The sequence below is a fragment of the Meleagris gallopavo genome, chromosome 2 (genome assembly GCF_000146605.3).
Source record: "Meleagris gallopavo isolate NT-WF06-2002-E0010 breed Aviagen turkey brand Nicholas breeding stock chromosome 2, Turkey_5.1, whole genome shotgun sequence".
In the NCBI taxonomy this organism is placed as follows: Eukaryota; Metazoa; Chordata; class Aves; order Galliformes; family Phasianidae; genus Meleagris; species Meleagris gallopavo.
Genome location: NC_015012.2, coordinates 17,846,602 through 17,869,888, shown reverse-complemented (window position 1 = coordinate 17,869,888; position 23,287 = coordinate 17,846,602). Strand labels below are relative to the sequence as shown.

The 23,287-nt window shown below is 37.9% G+C and overlaps 2 protein-coding genes across 2 annotated transcripts in view; both read right to left on the bottom strand.

The window, feature by feature from the left end:
- Positions 1-4,084, bottom strand: part of SLC30A10 (solute carrier family 30 member 10) — a 20,292-nt gene extending 16,208 nt beyond the window's left edge. Inside the window, exon 1 of the mRNA XM_010706694.3 lies at positions 3,544-4,084. Coding sequence (XP_010704996.1) covers positions 3,544-3,988 — 445 coding nt within the window. The 5' untranslated portion in view covers positions 3,989-4,084. The remainder of the gene's footprint in view (positions 1-3,543) is intronic.
- Positions 4,085-8,233: 4,149 nt separating this feature from the next.
- The window catches only part of EPRS1 (glutamyl-prolyl-tRNA synthetase 1), a 37,553-nt gene continuing 22,499 nt past the window's right edge, over positions 8,234-23,287 (bottom strand). Inside the window, 15 exon segments of the mRNA XM_019612658.2 lie at positions 8,234-8,384; positions 8,650-8,714; positions 11,739-11,817; positions 12,715-12,875; positions 15,451-15,624; positions 16,001-16,198; positions 16,319-16,474; positions 17,106-17,207; positions 17,554-17,633; positions 18,438-18,510; positions 18,633-18,842; positions 19,720-19,771; positions 21,152-21,239; positions 21,242-21,416; positions 21,748-21,978. Coding sequence (XP_019468203.1) covers positions 8,234-8,384; positions 8,650-8,714; positions 11,739-11,817; positions 12,715-12,875; positions 15,451-15,624; positions 16,001-16,198; positions 16,319-16,474; positions 17,106-17,207; positions 17,554-17,633; positions 18,438-18,510; positions 18,633-18,842; positions 19,720-19,771; positions 21,152-21,239; positions 21,242-21,416; positions 21,748-21,978 — 1,995 coding nt within the window.

The following is a 23,287-nucleotide window of genomic DNA, read 5'->3' as shown; positions in this document are numbered from 1 at the left end:
TTCTTGACAAGAGTACTTGTACTAAAATAAGAACCTGAGGAGAAGATGCCACAATGAGCTGAACAACGAGAAGCACAGCAAGGGAGAAAGATGGGGAGATATATAGGTGCTTGTGAGCAGCACTCTCAGGGCCCACTACCTCGTAGATCTAGCCTACAACAAACATTGACTGAACTCTTGCTGTCTGAAATGCTCTATTTTTCACATGGAACTTTTCAAAGAAAGCGAACAATCACCTGGAAGAGAGAGGAGGGTTGTTTAGATCAACCCCCTGCTTAGGGAACAGAGATTTGAAGCAAGGTAAGAGGAGGTCTTCTCTGTGAAACTTCAGTCTACAGTGATCACCGAAGTCAGAAGATTGCACAGGAGTCACCAAGGGTATCGCTTGCGCACAGCTGGATTGCCCCAGTGAGGTTCAGAGATCATGACCATCCCCTTCGATTTCTGCTAGAAGTGTTGACACACTAGAAAATTTGCCTCGACAAATATCTTATATGCAAGATAACCGAGTGAGATTGAATCCCTCTTGTTTCATGTTTCATATATATTTATATACATACACATACATATAGGCTGAGAGAGCTGGGGCTGTTCAGCCTGGAGAAGTCTCCAGGGAGACCTGATAGCAGCCTTTTAGTATCTAAAGGGGTACTATAGAAAGAAGGGGACAGACTCTTTAGCAGTGTCTGTTGCGATAAGACAAGGGGAAATGGTTTCAAACTAAAAGAGGGGAGATTTAGACTGGATATAAGAAAGAGGCTTTTTACAATCAGGGTGGTGAGGCACGGGCACATGTTGCCCAGAGACATCCAAGGTCAGGCTGGAGCACCCTGATCGATCTGTAAGTGTCCCTGGTCACTGCAGGGGATTTGGACTAGATGGCCTTTAAGGGTCTCTTCCAACTCAAATGATTCTATATATACACAAGTAGGTTGCTCCTAAAATAATCTCTCCTAGTTATTTCCATGGAAACTATAACAGATACAAAGAGCACAATATCACTATTTGATAGAGCAAATACTCAACTACAAAACCCTATTTTTCAACAGTCACCACCATTAGCTATGCATCGTCACCATGCTCAAATATGTACCAGAGGAGGTGACATGCTATCATTATTGTCACTGCTGAGACACACCACTCACCACCTCACTGTGCTCCCATCTACTGTTTGGTCTTCATAAATGTTCAGCAAGTGCTGATGAGTGTCACAATGGGTGCCATTTTTTCAGCTTGGAGGAATTCAGTGACATTCCTTTGCTATATACGCACTTACAAGTGAGTCACCATTTTGTCAGACTGCCCTTCTGCTGCTGTCTGTTGCATGGCAGCAACATGAAATGGGATATTGGCAGGAAAGTTCAGTCTCTGCTGCCATACCACCAACACCCACCTCTGATATCATAAAATGGGAGGCATTACTTTCGGAGCAGCCCTTTTATTATTATAGGCATATAAAGCACATGCATACGCTTTTAAGACTAGAGGTTTTTGAGGAATAACATCTTAAAAAGTTACAAATCCTACTCATATTGAATGTGGAGAGAATTAGAGAAAATAAATATGAAAATCCACCTAAACTGGAATTAAAAAAATCAAGTCATAGAATCCTGGAAAGGCTTGGGTTAGAAGGGACCTTAAGGATCACCTAGTTCCATCTCCCTGCTATGGGCAGGGACACCTCTGACTGACTAGGTTGGCCCAGAGAGAAAATGGTATTGCTTTGCTATTACTGACAGAGAAGAATAAAGTTACCAGAAACAGAGACAAAGCCACAGACACATGTATGTGCTCAGTTTATGAGATGGTACAACTGTCATCCCTATCTTACGTAACTGAAATACAACCGAAAATAACACAGAGCTTCTAGGCATTTCCAAGAGCAGAATCTGGACGTGTGTCCACAGGAGGGAGAGGGATGGCTACGCAGACATACTGAGTTGTTGGAAGCAGCAAAACCAGCATTTACCTATGCAACTGCATTAATTTCTGTTAATTCCCTAGTTGCCTGACACTCTCCTTCCATGTCTGTAAGTGCTGATCTGTTTCTCCTCCCTGACTGCACCCAGAGACACAATTTTCTTCTAGGGTGAAACAGACTTTCTTCCAAGAAACCATCACAAACAGAGGTTAAGCTGTTGCAAGGAACTGGTGACAGTCTGAAAGCTAAAAACCCCAATAAGTCCCTTTGCCACCTATATACTACTATGGCTTTTTTCTAAGAGAAGCTTAAATTTTAAAGAACTGGGCGTCTAAACAAACAGGCAGACAAAATAAGCTATACATGTGGCTGTGGTGTTGCACACCAGTAAGGTTGTACCTTTATTAGTAAGTAGAGGTAGTTTTAATAATGATTAGAAATATTTTCCACTATTTTCCATTAGACATTGAAATATAAACTGACAGACTTTAATTTCAGCCCAGGTTTACAAGAACCTCTAAAGCCCTGTGCAGCCTTAAAATCAAATATAAAACGTATCATTTATCACCTGTAGCAGTACATAAAAACAGCAGCTTTTATATGGGTCTCTCAGCTTTCCCCCAGGATGTCCAATAAATGTTTTGCAAATGCCTGGTTCCTATCCCAACTGGAATATTCCTATTTTAAAGAATTGTGTTTGTATGTATATGCACGTGCATGTAAATTACATCAAATAAATGAGGCATTTTTCTGCAATAATAAAATAAAGAGTCCCCATCCCTTTGGATTTGAAATTCCTATGCTGTGATCTGAAATCTGAAAATCATATTGCGGAAAAAAAAAAACCAAACTAAAAGGTGAAACCCTCCATGCACTCAACTTTTGCAAACTCTTGACGGAGCATGACGGGCTGTTTGCAGTCAGTGAGATTTTTGCAGCCATGTGGTGGAAAGATTTAGGTCAGAGAACCACTGCTTCTCCCTTCTCTCCTTAAAGCTCGTGCTAATGATCAATAGCAAAGAGTCTTTCAGCTCTGTATCCACAAGTTTTTCAGAATTCAAATACTCTCAGAATAGTTGTCTTTAACCGACTAATCTCAAATTAAAGAAGGCTGAGAATCCCCTTTTGCCTTGACCTATTATTTTGACTTGTACAAAATATACCTCTCGAAAGATAACCAGGTCCTGGACAAAAGTTAGAACAGAATTACTCAATTAGTGGCAGTTATTGGTTGTGGATAACTGACATTTCAGAAGTAGTTTTTTCCTAATAAGTATCTCCTTATGGTCATAGCACATCTGTACAACACCTTGTCCCATGTTTGGCTAGCCAGAGGAGTAAGAGGAAAATGCATCTTGCAAATCACTGTTCTCTACTTAAAGCCACCAAATACACCATACGTTATTTACTTAGAGGCACATGTAGTTACAGCTGCCTTACAGAATAAGCAGGAAACACGTACAGGTTCAGACACAACATCCATTACCTTGCTAACCAAAGAATGAAGAAAACCATGGTGTGGTACTCACTCATCTCAGAAAAGCAGTAAATAGTCTCCACACAAGTCAGTAATTAGAAACATAGAAGGCTGAGATGTAAAGTGGCTGCGTTAGATTATTTACCTGTTTCAGGGTCTCCTTGAGGTGCACGACAGAAACAGCAGTCCATGAAGAGAATATAGTTGAACACATTGAAGGACAGACCTACGATCCCGACAATGAGGACAAGCAGTGCTTTCTCTGTCTTCTGAGGGTTGATGTACCTCTTGATTGCCTCAACGAAGATGCTGAACATGAGAGCAGTGGCAAAAACAGAGTTGCCAAAGGCTCCCAGCACATCTGCCCGGCTGAAGCCGAAAGTGTTTGCCTTGTGCCATCTGATGCGACTGAACCTCACACCGAGCAAACCGATGATCATGGAGATGAAGTGAGAGAGAACCGCGAAGGCATCTGAAGCTAAGGAAAGAGAATTGCCAATGTATGCTACTGAGATCTCGACAGCAAAAAGAGCGATGCTTAAAAGGGACATAAAGATGAGCCTGCTGCTCCTCCCTGAGTAGCGACCCATCTCTCCAGCTCCCTTTCTTTCAGGCTGCGGTTCTGCGGGACTGAGCTGTGCGAGGGACGATTCACTTCTGCGCTTCTGCCCTCCACCTGTCAGTGCTGCTCACATGCATAAGCCGCTTTTATAGGCAGCGGTAAAGCCATAAATCAGTTTAAAGGGCATGTTAGCAACATTCTTCATGTGAAGGCAGCTTAAAGGCTACACTCCTGTGAGTGCCCCACCCTCAGATGCTTTTTTTCATGCAAAACTAAACCAAAATAAGCTAGGCTACCGGGAGCGTTGGTGCTTGCTGCTGAACCCAATGACATCAAAAATAAGCCCAGATAGGAGAGTTAGGAAGGTGGCTCAGAATTTTAATCAGCTGTAGAAGAAATTTCTTTTAGATAGAAACATCCTCTGATATCTGTTTTGTACATTTTTGTTGTCAGTAGCTTCAGGACTAATCCTATGTACTTGAAATCCGTGCTTGGTTGACATTACTTCTAAGAACGCAGTGAACATGAACTGCTTGGGTAGGTAGTTGAAAACGTCTAAAGACAAGGGATTTGTCTTCCCATTTTAGCAACCTAGAGTTCTCAAATGCTTGTAATTTTGGCATGTTCTAACATTGCCCATGGAAACAAAGCCAGGCTGGAAGCCATTTTCTAAACATGCTGCCAGTAAATATAAAGGCTGAACAATAAAGCCAAAGTGCATTATTTATTTCCCATTTACAAATCCCTGCCCAATTCAAAACGCTATCATAATTCTCTTACACTTGCAAGGAAAAGAGAAAGATGTGAGGAAAGCGCAACAGAAGTTAAGGGGAAACTAAGAGATGCAGAAGTTCAGGTTTATGCCTTATGCCATTTCTGGAACAGATCAAAAAGAACCTGAAGCAGACCCCCTTCTTGTCAATCATTGCGGTGAATGTAACGTTGCTGGTTTTGCACACTCCCAAATCCCAGAGGTTAAGGAAATCTGGCCACTAAAAGCACACCAGGCAGTATAGATAAGAACGAGTGCCTTCCTTGAAAAGTTTATGATCCAGTTTTTGTTTGTTATGTCCATCTGTGTAGATACATACACACAGTTACAAGATAAAACGGAAGGAAATGGCATGCGGTACCTCCGAAGACAGATAAGATAATAACATTGATAACCTGAGCTGACCAATTGTCCTTGCTGGCCTTAGACTTCCCAAGATGAATTAACTCAAGGTAAAAAACTCAAACACTCATCTCCACTTTTTTTTTTTTAAAAAACTTTTTTCTCGTATGATTCAACAGCCAAAATATTTATGTTTAAAGTTCAGGCTGCTATGCTAGAAGCAGTGCCTGCCAACAGATGTAATTTTTAACATTTGGCTATTTGTCTACCTAAACGTCGCAGCCACGGCTCTTGAGGTTTTGTTCTCAGAATCCTTTTAGAGGGAATCAGTAAAATAAATGACGACACTGAAACCCGTATACGTTGTTCTTCCTCTTCATCCTCTCCCATTTGTGCTACTATTTTATTTCCAGCTATTTCCTTCTTGAAAGTAATTCTGAACAAAATCGTTTTATCATCTGAACTGCACAGTGTGAAAAGTGAGATTTTTTTCAACGGTCATTCTCCTTCCATTGGGAAGGAACCAGGTTTGACTTTCAGAGCTCTCAGAAGTCCCACTTTATACAAGGTTTCAATTACCAAAATACAAGCTCGAGCATTCTCTTTACAGTAGAGCTACAATGCTCAAGTGTTCTCAGTTTTGTCAGTAGAGAGCAGCACTACTTAAGGCAGTTCCACTAAATCCCACCTTTCTATACTATTAAACCCAAACTTATCAGCGTGCAAGTGCAAGAAATAACACTAAGAGGTCTGCAGTTCTATTAGAAGCACAAATAGTATCATTTAATCATCTGCATTATCTTATTCTACTTCATATACTGAGTAACTAATAGATGAGTTACTATCATTTTTTTTTTCGTATCAGTGCAATTAAGTGTGGCTGTTTGTATAAAGCTTTGCATGCAGCTCAGACTGTGCTTTTGGTAGGATACCTGACAGTAGTGTCTCTGCTACGCAGAAATTTGTCTCTCCTTTGTGGAAGATGATCACAGGAAAGACCTACCGATGAGTCATCACATTCCAGACACTTCAAGCACCACAATCACCAGAAAGAAATGCACTATGGAGGTGGGGAAGGACCCCCCCCTCCCCTCCCCCCCAAAAAAAAAAACAAACAAACCCACTGCAGACTGAGAGCAACTCAGTTCTGAGAACAGCGCTGTCAACATGTTTACTCATGACTGTAATCAAGTCAACTGGTTGAAGGTTGGCTGTTTGTTCAGACTGATAAGGTTGCAGTGTTAAAGATTGCATTTAGTTTTGCCTTTTCTTTGTTCTGTACTATTAGAAGCTTACATAACCTCATTTTTAAAATACTGATGCCGTGAAGCATTTGAATGGGAGCTGAAACTGCTCATCTGTTCTTAATGACGTGTTCTTTTTCTGTAAAAAAAAAAAAATACTGGTACTCTTCCTGAACTCATACACGAGGACATAGAAATTGTGCATTGCTGCTTCTTCTCTCTGAGCACTCAACATGAGTATGTAGCAGTAGGCAGTACCTCTTGAGACACACATCATTAGTTGGAAGAACAACATGCTGGTCCCGCTATTTAATTTCCAGGTGCTGAGGAATTCCAAGCAAGTTGGTCTGAAGTATTTCATCTTTTTTTTTGGCCATTTTTTCCTGAAAAACTGGGATACTACCACAAGATACAAGATCATAAACTGGACAGGCTGTTGGTTCAATTTACAGAGTCACAAAATTTTAGGAGTTGGAAGGAACTTCTGGAGATCATCTGATCCAACCTCCTGCTACAGCAGGTCACACAAATGGACGTCCAGATGGGTCCTGAGTATCTCCAGAGGAAATTCTACAGCCTCTCTGGGCAGCCTGGGCCTGTGCTCTGTCACCTTCACAGCAAAGAAGTTCTTCCTCATGTTCACATGGAACATCCTGTGTTCCAGTTTGCACCCATTTCTCCTTGTCCACTAAAAAGAGTCCAGTCCCAACCACAATGTTTTGACTAGCAAGGTTAATCACATCAATCTACACAAAAGGAAACAGCTGAGAATAAAAGCAAGGATCAAAGAATAGGACTGTAACTCTCCTATACACTTACTGACAAAAAACAAGGATTTTGGAAACAGGGAGAGCAGGGATTCATGTTGCATACTGTCCCAGGAAGAGTTTGGGGAGAATCCTGCTGGTTCTATTCTTTAATTGGCAAATTTTCCCTTCAAGGCAAGGGATTTAGGGAGACAGCCTTCAAACTTATCAGAAAGCCAGGAACAAGTTAAACATGTGCCAGGCAAATGTTACCATTTTGTGTATTGCCAAGACTTTTTTTTTTAAGCAAATCCTATACTATTTCCTCTTCCCAAATCATTTCATACCTCTGAAAAATGTAGCCTTCTCTGTCGAAGCAACACATAGTAAGTGAAGAAGAAAAAGGACTTTAAGAAGCTTGTAATTAACAGAACCACAATCTAAAATCTTCAGCACTGAAAATACCTTTTCAGATTGCCTATAAACTACTGATTGCAGTATCAGCGTGAGACAACTATAAATGCCAGGTTGTAAGATAAGAGAAACAGACCTTTGCAAAGTAATTCACCTACATCTCGCTAACAACGTGGCATTTAATTAAAGACAGGCTTTCAAATGTGTTTCACAATGGGATGAATATATTCCTTGGAGCACCTGGCTCAAAAGAGAATTTTCAAAAAGAGTAGAATTCATCTCGCCTAAAAGTCTGCACTGAAAACTGAAAAATTTACAAGCTTTGAAGGCAAAATTAAAAGCAGATGTCTTATCTAAGAACTTTGTGTAGAAATTGTATTGTAGCGTTGATGACATTCTCTCCAATCTTTTAGGCACGTTCTCATAGAGTACAAGAAAACATATGAACTAAAAATGAAATAAAAGACGTGAGCAAGGCATATTTTGTCCCCTCCATTCAGCAACACGTAAAGAAACAAAAGCACATTACAGCTCATAGTACATGTTTATTATTAGAGGTGTTTACAGAAAAGTCTGCGAAGTACTGCTAGTCTAAGACTGACAAGGGGGTGTTTATGGTTTATGGCTTTGGTTGGTTTTTTTTTTTTTTGAATTATCTAAAAAGTCGCAAAACTGATTATGTTTGGGGCCTATTTCAGTCTTATTAAAAAAAAGTTCAATTCACAGATAAAGGAGAAGGTGCTTCCATTAGCAGTTTAGTAACTACGACCAAAGAGGGTGTAAAACTTGGCAGGGTTCTTGCCGCAGACACATCTCGCCCCACTCTGTAGTTCACGGAGAGGCTGGAAAGGTATGCAAAGACTTTTTGCTCCCATGGAGGGGGCACCAGGCTCAAGATCTTGATCTCTGAAATAAAAGCATATTCGTAAATAAAAGCACTTCTTATAAAACCAAGATGCAAAGTGTACCATGCATAAAAGCTCAAGTGCACACTAATTACTCTGAAAGTGTCAAAACTAAGGGGCTAAGTATGCTGAATTATGCAGGACAGCAAGGGTCAATGGTGAAGACTACATTTCTGTCATACCTACAGGTATCCTACATACTGTTTTACATTCAAACATCTTTATTTTGATTCCCGTAGATGCTCTTCAGTTCATTTATATTTTACCTGGCAGTGGTCTTCTTGATCCAATCCTCACACTCACTTTCCCCACAAAAAGGGATTTGTACAATCTGAAATGGAAAGGAGCAAAGGAGTGGAGAAAAAAAGTCAGTTATAGATCTACAAAAGAACTCCTTGTCTCTGGAACAATCCTAAACCTTAAGATCTCATACGTACTCAAAGTGGGAACATTTCTGATTGCTGTAATTAAATTTCAATAGCCCATTCCCAATAGTGAAATACAAAAGCATAGTCATCCTTCCACTGAGTCGCATGAAGAAACCCAGAAAACACGACACAGAATTTAAATGAACACAGGGTGCTAGTTGGTTTGTTTTTTTTTTTTCCTTTTAAGCGTAATACATCCTCCATCTGTGGAAAGCATAAATATTGTTTTCTCCTGGAAATACCCCGTTTTTCAGGAAAAGCTTAAACTTTTCAAACTGCAGAACAAATATTTGGTTACATAGTGCAAGACAGTGCCTTCCCAGTTTAATCCCAGTATAATGACTTTTCATATTTTCTGAGTAAGATAGATGCGTATTTAAAGATAAAATCGAACCACCAAGCACACATTTTTCTTGTAGAAAAAAAAAAACAAAAAACAGTGCATGATTTCCAGTTGGTTTCAATGTTAGATAGCTGAAGAAAACTGAGAAAGTAGATGTGAAGTCTCATATGTTCAGTATACTGTCCTCGGCGAGCATAACAGATCTCTTTCAAGTTCTGAACTTCATTTTACAGATGTTTTATATTCTTAGTAGATTTGTAGTGGAAATTAAGTTGACTCCTAAAAATTAAGATTACTGGTAAAAAAAGACACCTCCCGCACCCTTCCGAGCACTCATGTCATGCTAATAGCTGAAGGCAATAGAGCTACTAAATTCTGACTGCACAGTCATTTTCGTTCTATCAACACTGTGAATAAGGTGCACTGATCATAGAATGGCTTGGGTTGGAAGGGACCTCAAAGATCATCAAGTTCCTATCCTCCGCTGCAGGTAGGGCCACCAACCTCCACATTCAATACTAGCCCAGGCTGCCCAGGGCCCCATCCAACCTGGCCTTGAACAACTCCAGGGATAGGCATCCAGAACCTCTCTGAGCAGCCTGTGCCAGCACCTCACCACTCTCTCTGTAAAGAACTTCCCATAGTAAAGAACTATTCTTACAGCCTGAAGTGAACTTTGCATAGAGCTTAAAAAAAATAAACAAACACAGAAGCACCCATATTTCTGAAGAGCTAACAGACTACATTTCAGTTACAGTCAGGGGAAAGGAATAACAGGAATAAAGCAGGAGTAGTTCAGCTTATAGATTTTTTTAAACCATAGCCAGTGCTAGCGGTATAATTTAAAGAAATTACAGAATACATGTGCCATAAGATATGGTCCATAAAACATCTATAGGTAGACAGTCATAAAATAACGTAACTCAGTTTTCTCCATTCACGGTGATCAGAATAAACTTCTGGAACCTAAGTACTAAAATGGTGTAAGCATCTTCAATTTGAAATTTACTTGTTCATATTTCCAAGTTTCACTATATATTAAACTATATTTAAACTATATTGACCGAAGAGTGCAATTCCTCCTCTAGCTGTACATGAAACCCAGTACGGCCCAATGAAGAGCACACACTTTACAGTATCATTTGAGATTATCTGCAGTAGGTGGGGAAAAGAAGGGGTACCTACAGCATTCACCAAAATATACTTTTTACATGTATGTAAATTATCTTTTAGAATTAACTTCACGTTGCGCTTTTGCAATGAACTGAACTCTCCATTTTAATAATTTTTACACGTAAGTTTACATTTTCCTTGACTGGTTCTTTGTCTTGAAGATAGACAAATACAGTTTCAAGCAGTGCTTATTTCAGAAAGTGAAAGATAGATAATGGCACATCCTGAAATTACAACACCCAGGAGTGGTAGTACTATTTAAACACCAATATAGATCAGAATTGTTTGCTAATCAAAGACTAAAGATTTTTTGTCTTTAGATCTACCACCAGAATCATCTGATGCTTTACAGAGATCTGCATGAACGAAATTATACTTTGCAGTCAGCAGGAATAGCCTCAAGCTATTTAGAAACAGAATGTTTCACTCTTGTATTTAGTTTTGTAGAGGAACATTAGGCAACATTACTATTATCTATTATTATCTATGCAAAAAGAATGTCTAAAAAAAAAAAAACCAACCCCATATCCTCCACTCAATAAGCATGCTAAAAATCAGTCCCTCCTCTGAAGTTCACAATTATTCCTCCAAAACTTGTTATAAATTTGGTTCAAGTGCAATAGAAGCAGCAATAATCGAGCACAATGGATTGTCAAGGCTAAGATTAACTTATAAAGGTATATCTGAAGTCAACTGAAGTAACTGGGTTTATGACGTGCTAGCATTTTCTATTAGAAATTCTGAAATTTTCAGACTAGATCTAATTGGTACAACTCTGTAAAATACACAACCTTAATGATTCATTCCAAGGCTCTGATAGTACTGCCTCCTATTTTACATATCATTCCAAGGTGAGTACTGACTCCCAGCAATTCTAAATGAACCCAGTGGCTTCGACCTGGATCATAAAGGCAAATCTTTGACAAAAGTAGAATGCACTTTAGACTCTTAACTTAGACACTATTACAAGACTTGAGAAGTGTTTTTCACTGTTTTTTATTAGCATAGTAACAGTAGCTTATCATAATCTGAACAAAATATTTATATTAATATCTCTGAAAAGCACTTACTAACAAAAATAGAACACTCTAAATGCAAATCAAACTGCAGCGATGTAAGTTATCTCAGGACATGATGTCACTTCTAACACCAGCACAAGAATTTGTAATGAACACAGTATTTCAGCAAGAATAAATACATTTAAAAACTTATCCAAAAAATTTGGGAAAGCTAATCTTCCTTAGTGTAACTCCATAGGGAACACTTCCATATCCTTTTTAGGGGAGAGTTCCATAAAAACTACGAAAGTATATTCATAGGCTTTGAAATTTCTAGCCTCCAACTATTTGTTATAGACAGTAAGCAGAGGAAGACATTTACCAGGATTTTGGAATGAAGTAAGTTTCCTTACCTTTCCTGAATCAAGCTCCTTTTGAAAGTCTTCCATAGTATTGGCCACCACCATATGATTTCTTAAGTCTTCAGAAGCTCTATAAAAAGGAGGTGGGGGGAACACAAGGTAGATTAACCTTAACTTAACCTCAGTGGCCAACAGAACCAAATTTTCAGAGTTCGTCAAAACAAAAGTTAGAAGAAGAAGAACTATATATTCATTCCAATTATGTTTTTCTACCAGTCCTGCCACCAAAAAGATAAAATTTTGAATGACTGCTAACAGGCTACACAGGCTGCTGCGTATTTTACTATGCTAATTCACACTGTTTTGCACATCAGTTCAATACTGACCAGCTGTAGACAGAAACAGATAAATACTGTGGAGATATATTTTCTTTCAATTTAGTTAAAAAGCATTCTACTATTCAGATTCTGAATAAGTAAACATATTTGGCTTGTAAGTAACTGGGTTCACCACAAAAGAAAGTATATGCCAGCAGTAAAACTCATCTGCAGTGATTGGCATGCAGGAGATTTGGCATATGAAATAACTGCAAAGAGTTTAAAAGCATTGCTTATGAGCAAACAATCATATGAAAGTCAATAGAACATATGGCCTTAACATAAACTTCTGAAAACAGATCTTCAACTGCTGGTCAACTTTGTGTGTTCCAAAACTCCCTACCAAGAGCATATTTCAGGAATGAATCTTGTACAAAATTATCCTGTTAACTATTTATTAATAAAAAAAATACTTCACTGAGTTCTTGTAAGGAAGTTCATAACCTTTGGCATTCTCTTTCATGAACTAAAGGAAGCTTTTAATCACTGCGGGTGAGTAAGTTTCAGAGGTAGAAAAATGAAATACTACTAACAGAAAGGTGGTCCAAACCCATCTTTCTGCACAGTTCAATCAATGACTTGAGGAAATTATTCTATCAGCTTAAGTGCATCTGTGATTACCACAGGCATTCCTACACCTCTCAATTTACCTGCTGTATAGATTAGCATGGATTTCCTCCAAAATCTGCTTCAGTTTCTCTTCCGCCTCATGTTCCGAAAAAGTCAGCTTCTGTCCTGTGTCTCTTCTGACAGCTACAAACTGTTGGCTCTTCATGTCTCGTGGTCCCACTTCAAGCCTGACAGGTACACCCTTCATGGGGAAAAAAAAGTGAAAACTATAATGAGTACATGATTCTCACAGGAGTTACTTTTCTCCTTCATTTTGCTATAAAGTACAGTCTTAACATGGAACTCCTTTATGTATTTAAGTTCTTTGAAATAAATGAGTAAAAGCAGTAGAATGATTATCAGTTTCTGTCTTTCCCATTCACAGCCTTTTCACTTGTGCATGATATCTTGCTGCAGTTGTGTCTCGCTAGTTCGGAGACTGCATCTGTGCCAACGTGTGATATCAAGACTATTAAAACACTGCTGATACTACATTCAGTTACCCCAAATAGTGCAAATCTGGTTTTTAGAGTTTTTATTCCCCATAAACTTCAGTGATAGGAACTGTGTAATTTTTCATCTCTCATGTACAGGCAAGCAAAGATTTCATTTTACTGGTCAGTGAGGAGTCTACCAAGTTTCATGCGTTTTCCTTTACATCCTGCTAATGTGGATTGTAAGCTATATGCAAAGAGTTCATAAGAGAGCAAGTAGAGGTGCATGCAGTTTTATTCCACGTAAAAGAAACCTCATCAGTAAGCTAAAAGTTAAAAACATCATACAGATATTTAGCCAAGCTTCCTACTAACTTTGTTCTCAGAAATTTCTTCAAGTTCACAGCTTCTAAACGATTCCCCATAACTCAAAGTCTTTATGCTAAGAAGTATGAACAATTGAGTGAAAGCCATCTGAAGGAAGATTTATCTACTCCTCCTGCAAAGCTACAGAAAAAGCTGTTCAAGACTATATCAAATAACATCAATATCATTTTAATTTACAGCATATAGAACAAATGGTCTCCATAATTAAAACTGAGTCAAAAATATTTAGTGCTTCATGTCAGAAATGTGCTAAGCTGAGAAGCAGATAAGGCAAAATACTTTCCAGTTCACTTTTGTATTTATAACTTTAGTACCCTTGTATATATATTTTTGTACCCTATTATAGTTCCTTATCAGTACTCAGTAAAATGAGTGCACTTTGCCTGCAGTTGAAGATGTAGTTTGCATATTCTGCCTGTTCTTGTTCTGTCAAAATTTAAGCCAAGAAGATAAAATGCCAGAGCTTTGTTTGTGAGATTGTTTTGTGGGGAGAAGAGGAAATTCAGGGAGTGTGGGGAACACAAGACAATTTTATAAATATATAGTGTATATGTATACATACACACTAATGACATTTAACTGCAATATAAGGTTGCATATATAAATGACTTATGCAGAATATTCTCATCAATTTTATAAAAAGAATCAATTTTGCATCCTGCTGCACCTCCTTGGTAAATCTGATTTTTGTTTTATTTTTAAAAAGCCTCCTAACATGGACTATTGGTCTTTAAAGCTCCACTTTAAAAAACATAAGGGGTTACACAAAGGAAGGAGAACCTGAACACAGTGAGAACTTTTAACAGCTCAGAGAGTTTCCATCAATTTATGCTGAAGATGAACATATTCCAACTAATTTCAAATTCCAGACATGGCATCACTCAACATATTGTCCATTTCTAATAAACACTGTTTCACTCAGCTCTGCTATTTTTATTTTTCAAAAGACTATTATTTCTGATGAAACAAACAACTAACATATGAAGGGCAACATAAGTGTTTTGAATCAACAAAATCACTCCTATCTTTGTTACACCATACAGGTTTACTTTCTGTGTTCCACTGTGTGGAACATACTGTTGAGACCCTGGAATCACTTAACACAAATTTTTAAACATGCAGTTGATTTTCTAGGTATATAAGGTAGGTTCAGGGTCTGCTAATAATATGCATATCCTAGCAAACTGTGAAGTCTCAGAAAGCACTTCATTTATCAGTAAGTAGAATACTCAAATCAAAGATTAGCTAATATTGCAGAAGACCTTAAAGATCATCTAATTCCAACCCTACTGCCATGGGCAGGGCTGCCACCCACCAGATCAGGCTGCCCAGGATCCCATCCAACCTAGCCTTGAAAACCTTCAGGGACGTAGCATCCAGAACCTATCTGGGCAGCTGTGCCAGCACCTCCCCACCCTTTCAGTAAACAATTTTTTCTTAACATCTAACCTAAATCTTCCCTCTTGTAAGTCATTCCACCTTGTCCTATTATCATTAGACCATGTAAAAAGTCAGCTGCCCTCCTGCTTGTAAGCTCCCCCCCTTCAAGTACTGGAAGGCAGCAATGAGGTCATCTGGGAGCCTTCTCTTCTCCAGGCTGAAGAAGCCCAGCTCCCTCAGTCCTTCACAGGAAAGGTGCTCCAGCCCTCAGATCATCTTCCTAGCCCTCCACATTCCTCCCATACTGTGGGCCCCAAGCCTGGATGCAGTACTCCAGATGGGGCCTCACAAGGGCAGAGGAGAGGGAGACAATCACCTCCCTTGCCCTGCTGGCCTCCTTTCCTTTGCTGCAGCCCAGGATACCATTGGTCTTCCGAGCTGCAAGAGGATGATATAGAGGTGCTTATCAGGCTTCATTTAGAAAAAACAGTTATTTTCAGAATACAAGACACACATATGCGCCCCCTGTGTATCCCCTTAGAGGGTATTTGAAATACCCCCTGGGAAAAAACATACCTTAAGTTCCCAATGATTGAACTTCCAGCCAGGTGAATAGTTGTCTCTTAAATCAGCACGTACACGGACATTAGCATTAAGCAGCCTTTTAAGATACTCATTACATTTCTTCAATAAAGCCTCTCTGTCCTCTTCAGAAAGGGTATTTGTGATACCACAGGGAATAATTACAACCTGCAATGTAATGTGACAGATATTTCACATTCCATAATAACTAGGTGCTAATTTATTTTTTATAAGCTTAAACAAATATTGTGACCCAGTAATTTCTTTCATGATCTCAGAAGTAAGGAATACATGTCTCTATTCATTCAAGTGATAAAATTATTTTCAACTGATGGATTATTAAAGGGAGATTGTTCATCACAAGCACCTGAAGAAAGTGTATTAACTTCATAGAGAATGTTCTAGAATTAGCTCCTATTCTACGTTACAACATTTTTGGTTCCCAATACAAAAACCTCACGAATTCCAAGACAGGAAATGGAAAAAAAAAAAAATAAAAGTAGTTAAAGTAGTTAAAGGCATATTGTGAACAATTTCTACACACCTGAACACAAGCTACTCGAGGTGGGAGCACCAATCCCATGTTATCTCCATGAATCATTGTCATTACACCAATAGTTCGAGTTGTAATGCCCCAGGAATTTTGATACGCATATTGCTTTTCTCCTGGTTTCTTTGGATCTTCAAACGTGACTTCAAACATCTTTGAGAAATTCTGTCCTAGGTGGTGTGATGTTGCACCCTAAAAATAGTTGCACAAAAAAAAAATTCTGCTGGTTAACCTTAACAAATTTAGAACTTTCATCATCTTGCCATTTTTACTGGAAAATAACTTAAAAAAAAAACCTAATTTGAGAAATACCTGGATAGCTCTTCCACTGGCAGATATAAATGCCTCTACAGTTGTTGTGTAATCACCCCCAGCAAATTTCTCCTTTTCTGTCTTCCTTCCTTTCACAACAGGTATTGCTAGGAGATCTTCATACACTTGAGCATAAAGATCAAGTATCTGCATCACCTACAACAAACAAACTGCTTTAGGAACTACTCAGTATTTTGCATTTGCTAAATCCAGAAATATTTTTATTCCCAGAATACTGGCAAAAAAGCAATACCTAAAACCTTCAAAATCCAATATTTTCCTCAACATTGTGATTTAAAAAAAAAATTCTTCCACTGCTTTGAATTTTATCTATTCTGTGAATTAAAACAACTATAGATTGTGAGAGAAAACAAGAAGACTCATGCTAAAAAGCCAATCCAGTAGTTATACTGACTTTTAGTCTCCATATTAAAGTTTGAACATCTGCTAAGGGTATGTCAACAATATTCAATGAAGCCTGTCTTTAAGTGTTACAATTTTTAGCAAGTGAACTTCTTTGCTTTTTAAGGGAAATAAGCATCCTATATGAAGATCACACTCTTTAAACTTGTCATATTTGAAATATCTAAATATCTAAATAACTAAAGATCCACCAATAGGTTACACCTGAGAAAAAACAAAGGTTCAAGCACAGCTGACATTTTTCACGAGGGCTCTCAAAAAAAAAAGGAGACATTTTTTCACCAAGCTCTTGTTAAAAAGATTTGTTTGCATTGCTATGGAGTAAGATAACTTTCTGAAAGCAAAAGCATATTTGCTTTATTACTTCCTCTGCAGCTTCTTCATATGTTGCAAATGCTGTGTGACCCTCTTGCCAAAGGAACTCACGAGTGCGAAGGAAAGGCTGAGGATGTTTGAACTCCCAACGCTGGAAACAAAATACAACAGGAAAAAGAAAATGAATGCCAAAATGTGCACTACAGTCTCAGATTATTTATTAAAAATAAACTAACCTTTGAATTTAAAGCTCAAAAATTCTGAATAAAGCTAAAAAGTCAACTATTTATAGATTCATACTCACACGATATCATCAACAGTATACATTAGCAACGAGTTTCATTAAGAAGTGAGGAAAAATAAAATCACATAAACCACATTCATACTTCTGCCATGAAATATGTGCTGTGATTAGTATCACCAGGCCATATCCACATGGGATAAATGATCTACAGTGCACTTAAATCACTTCAGTTAGAAATTACATGCTGACGTACCACAACATTGCACCACTGATTAAGCTTGATAGGAAGATCTCTGTGTGACTGCACCCACTTTGCATATGCAGGATACATAACTGTGAAAAAAAGAAAGCAGTTTGGATTCTCTGCCTAATGCAGTCACTTCACACCAAAACTTTCTCTTTGCTACACATAAAATATATTCTCTACTGTGAGAATCACACTTTTATGCTATAGTTTTCTTTGAAACATATTTGTTTTAACATACATTTTTGGTGAAAGAAGTAGTTTCATTTTATCCTGTTTTGTTAGAAAATAGCTTGCTTGTCCTTATGCAGGATGTGGATCAAAGTACAATCAATCCAAAGCTTAACTATCTAATGACACAGTTTGAGTCACTGGCTTACAGTATGCAAGTATATTCACATTCACCAATAAAAATCCATTGATATCAAGATTTCAGGATACTGTACCAGGCTTGACTCACTTAAAAATTCATCCTGCATTAAGTCTTAAAATGTTTATATAAATTACTTAAAGGAAAATTTAGTGAAATTTAGTTTCACAACTGTTGTCAAAAAACATTACAAACTGAATTATGAGATGAAGAATTTTATTTGCAAAAATACTTTTAAAAACAAACAAACAAACAAACCCCAATGTTTTTCTCAGTCAAAGTCAGTTGATCATCGGGATATTAATAAAAAACAATTCTGAGGTGTAAATGTTCAAAAGAAGTCCATTGTCACTGTCTGTGACATTTGCTGTAAGCGGCAGCAGAATTTATGAAATACGGTAAGGATTTGAAGAAAACATTCTAAAAGACAAGTTTCCTCTTTCCTGAAAGGACTCTCGTTTATAACCTTTACTGTACCTATAACTGTTTCCTTTACAGGTGAACTGCATGAGAAGAAGTCTACCTGTTTCACTTGTGGGGCGTATAGCAATCGGTTCAGCGAGTTCCGTTTTCCCAGATTTTGTGACCCAAGCAACCTGAAGGAAAAATAGATAAATAAAAGAGAATCAAACAAGTTTGAAGAAAACCTGCTTTCGTGCCCAGCTGTGGACTAATGGGTTGGGTTTTCTTATATTCATATTAAAGTTTTGAAGTATACCTCAGGGGCAAAATCAGCAATATGACTCTTCTCTTTCTCTAGTGCAGCCTGGGATACAAACATGGGGAAGTAGCAGTTTTCCACACCAAGTTTCTTGATCTCAGCATCGAAAAAGTTCTTGATAGCTTCCCAAATGGCATGAGCCCAAGGACGAAGAACATAACAGCCACTCACATCATAGTATTCAATCATCTCTGCTTTTGTGATCACCTTTCAAAAAAAATTAGAAACTGAAGTTTCAATCTCAAACAGAAAGAATATTCAGTAATTCAAGTCTATGGCATGCAACTCCAGAAAAGTCTCCTATTTAAAAGTATTCGTGCTCAAAATTTTGCAAAGTTAGCCATAGAGATCATTTTCGTTATCTGTGAGAAAAGTTTAACCAGGAACATTTAAGTTAAATAACAAATCTGAATAACAAACTCAGAAACTGAATTTCATGAATCTATTTAAGTAAGAGACAGGAACCAAACTTCCAAGAACCAAATAACTATGCTTCTGTAAGAAACTTCTTGAGCTCATGTTGAAAAGCATTTTTTATTCCTTTATGTATATGCAAAGATTGGAGCAGTAGGAGTAACAGATAACATACACTGATATCTGATAACATAGCACAGATATCTATTTACAATCTTTCATAAATGGGGTAACCTGCACAAGTAATCTCTGTTCTGGTTGTTTTGTACCTTGTGAGCCAGCAAACTCCTTCATTACCAACAGATGACAACTTTTGCTACACATTGCCTTGAGATGAAACAAGACTTCCATGCCTGTGACACTCCTATCACTTCACTAAAGTTTTGTGCAGCACACACAATGTGGAAACACACACAGATATAGTGGGAAGCATGAAAGGGTTGACACACCAGATTGGGGTTTTTGTTTTTTATTTTATTCCCCAAGGACAGCTACCTTGCTCTTCAATCTATCACTTCTGCTTAAGACAGTGGCAAGAACACAAGAGTAGGTATCTTGATTTGTATAGGAAAAGAAAAAATAGAAATACTAGATAAGATATAAAACCAAAGCAGATCCTGATTTACAAGAGGATGAAATAATTATTTAATTAACACTAGTGAGCACTTACCTGAGAGAACCACTCTGCAAGATTTTCTTCTTTTTTAGCTTCTAGACCCAACCTATGGTTTTAGAAAACAATCAGATTTGAGTCATCAAGCATTTAGCAGTAAACTTAATCTTTCTTTTTAAAGTTGGGAGTGGAGTATGGACCTTAAGTGGGGGCAGAAGGAGGGAGCAGGGAACAGAATGCTTGAATTTCACTTCGTAATGCCAACTTTTCCCATTTTTTTTCCCCCTGGCAGTTCAAATATGAATTGTGTAGTATGGATTGCTAGCAGTTCCTTACCTGGCATAACAAGAATATTTTATAAAAACAGATCTATTTCTTTTTCACCATTTAAACCCTTGTAATTCTCATCAAGGTTGCATTAAAGATCCTCATAATGTTGCACTAAAAAACTCAAGCACCTCCAATAAGAACATAAAACTAACACATACAAGCTATTTTATTCTGGTTGTTTTTTTGTTTTGTTTTGTTTTAATTGTTTGTTTGCTAAGTTGTGAGTTTTTCCTCGGTTTGGGCTGTTTGTTTGTTTTTCATTTCTTACCCAGCCTGAAATTATAGTTTCAAGAAAAAGAAGCAACTTGAATTATTTATCTAATTAAACGCATCAGTCACTCTAAGATAGAAAACATTCTACAATCAAGATAAAGATAACCAGTCAATCTCCAAAATCCTAGCAAAGGCCAAACTCCCTCAATTTTTACCAGGCTCAAATAACAATAGATAAAAGCACAGTTTGCATACCTTGATGAACAGAGAAAATTAAGGGTGAAAAATACATTTCTCCAGCATAATTTCTATTAAAAAATAACCATATCTCTAGCTCTAATACTAGAGAAGTTGAACTCTAAACTATAAATCTGAAATAGGAAACAGGTAGTGTTGCATAATATATGCTGTGAAAAAACCTCTAAACTTTCGGTATGGGAGCAGGAGATGGAATGCACAGCAATCATCTCTGGAGAGTTCCACCATTAGCATCCAAAGTGCCTTGCTCTGGGTTACATAATTCTCAAGGTAAACACAGTAAATACTTTGTAAACCTGATATAACTGAAAGAAAAAAAAAAAGCACAAGGCTTTGATTTTTCCAACCCCAACCCAGGTTTTGTAGTGAGGAAGACACAGCAGCACATTTGCAGAAGCAAATAAAGAAACACAGCAAGTTCCCAATGACAGCTGAACCATGGTAACAAACTGTGCACGTTACCTTGTGCTTTCTACAGGCTAGGCAGAGTTCTCCTCAGAGGGATACTGAGGTGAAACAGACATTAAGTAAACTTCAGTAATTTGCTTTTGCTTGATGCTGAATATAAACTATTGTTTTGTAATCTTTAATGCTTTCAAGTGAAATGAGAAACTTGCAAAACTCTAAAGTCTGAATGGAGGTAAACAGTGCAGGTTTTTATCAAATAGATTAAGGATCTAATCTTCACCTGGTTTGTTTCTTAGGGCCTTGACCCTCTCCTGGCCCATTTGAAGAGAGCTCATTACCACTCTGTCCTTGCAAAGGCTCTTTTTTGGTCCATCATTTTGTTTCTGTTGCTTACACTGCTTTTCTGACTTGTTCTCTTTCTCTTTCTTCTTCTTGTCTTTGTCATCAGCACTACCAGCAGAAACAGGCTTATAATCAACTCCTGCAACAGCCTTGTACTGGGCCTTCAGCTGAAGAAGCTCTTTAACAGCTGCATCTACCTGTTCCTTGAAGAACAGAAAATGAAAGTTATACAGAAATCACAGGAATAATATGGCTCCATCAAAAAAATAAAATGGATCTATGATACGGCATTATAGACTTCCACACAGTGTTGGGGAAAAATCTCAGCAAAAGTCAATACTTAAAGGTTTTAATATACCAAGGATCACGTCTGACAGGAACAATTTTAAAAGCACATTTCAGATACAGGCAGCATTTGAATTCTAATAATCACATTTGATGTGAAATTTTAGATTTAAACTTGAAATTTTCAGATTTAAATACATGCACTGCATTTTGTATTACAGATTTTTTGTTTGTTTGTTTGTTTTTTACCTTTTCTGCTTTTTCCGCTTTCAGTTTTCTAACTTCATCTCCTTGAAGGGCTACTTTGTTAAACAGTGCTTTAGCTTCACTTGTGTCAGGACCACTTGGTACTGTATTTGATGCTTGGGGCAAAGAACTCTGAGCTACTGGCGGATGTCCGGGCTTGTAGTCCTGTCCAGTCTTTTCCTTATAGTCAGCTTTTAGAGAAAGGAGAAGTTTTACTGCTTCATCTATTTCACCCTGTGTGAAGGATAAATAGCAAGATGAGAATTAAACGCAGAATTGACAAGGAGCATTGATTTTTAAGCTAAGAAAATAAAATCTCCATCTAGTAATAAAATAAATGCTTTGCAGTTAAGGAAGGACTCAACAGCTCTCCTCTAAGCAACACAAGTGTTTGTTTGAGTGTTATCTCACTGTACCAGAATGTTTCTCCTACCCCACCCTCCCAGCTACAACCTGTTAATAAGTGCAGCAGAATCTACACTGAAGAACATAAACTGTTTTAGAAAAAGGCATTAAAAAACCCAAAATCATAGAAAAGCAATTTTACAATGTAGAAATATAAAGGGGAGCAGGGGGAGGAAAGGGGAACAGAAACAACTCCCATAAACATAGTTTGTCTCCTGTTCTTTTCCACTGCTATAACTGAATTTGTCAAGTTCTGAAAAGCCTTGCTATTGTTGCAGTACACTAAATATTTTTATCTCCACATGTTACAAATACATCAAGGAAAAGTAAAATGTATTAAAAAATTCTGCAGAATAGACATCTACCATGCTTGTGTCAATTCATCCAGATGTCAGAATTTAGTTCGACTTTTTATATTAGTAGAATTTAGAATGCATATCTCAGAATCAGGAAAGCATCCAGCAACAGAATGAACTTGTGGGGCATTACCACACCGAGTTTGATGGCTAAGTCCTGACCAGGACATGAGGTGCTTTGTACTTGGTGAAAGACTTCCCCCTAGTGGAAAAACTTGGTAAGAATTGCAATTGATTATTCACTACGGTACCTTGGAAGCTTTCTCTGCCTTGAGTCTTCGCACCACTTCCCCCTGTTCAGCTACATTATCATAAAGTGCTTTGGCATCCACTAAGCTAGAAGGTCCCAAGTTATTGCAGCATACAGAAGATGGAAGTGCAGCAGAAGACGGAAGTGCAGCAGAAGACACACAAGGAGGAGCTGAAGGAGGATTTCCAGGCTTGTACTCTTGACCTGTTTTTTGTTTATATTCTGCTTTCAGATTTAAAAGAACTTTCACAGCTTCATCTACTTGTTCCTGAGACAACAAAAAAAAAGAAGAGAAAAAAGCAGTTGCAGATAAAGACAGAAGCAACACAGATACAACACAGAGCTAAGGTAACATAACCCTTACTGACACACAAACACAGTTGTTGCAATAAAAATTCTGGAGGTAACATGCTAGCAGCTGTGTCATTACTGAGTTCTGTTGTAAAACTTCCTAGCCAGAACACCTATGAGCTGCACGATATAGGACCTAATCAGGCAGTATACATAAGGGCTGATTTCTGAGCCATGCAAG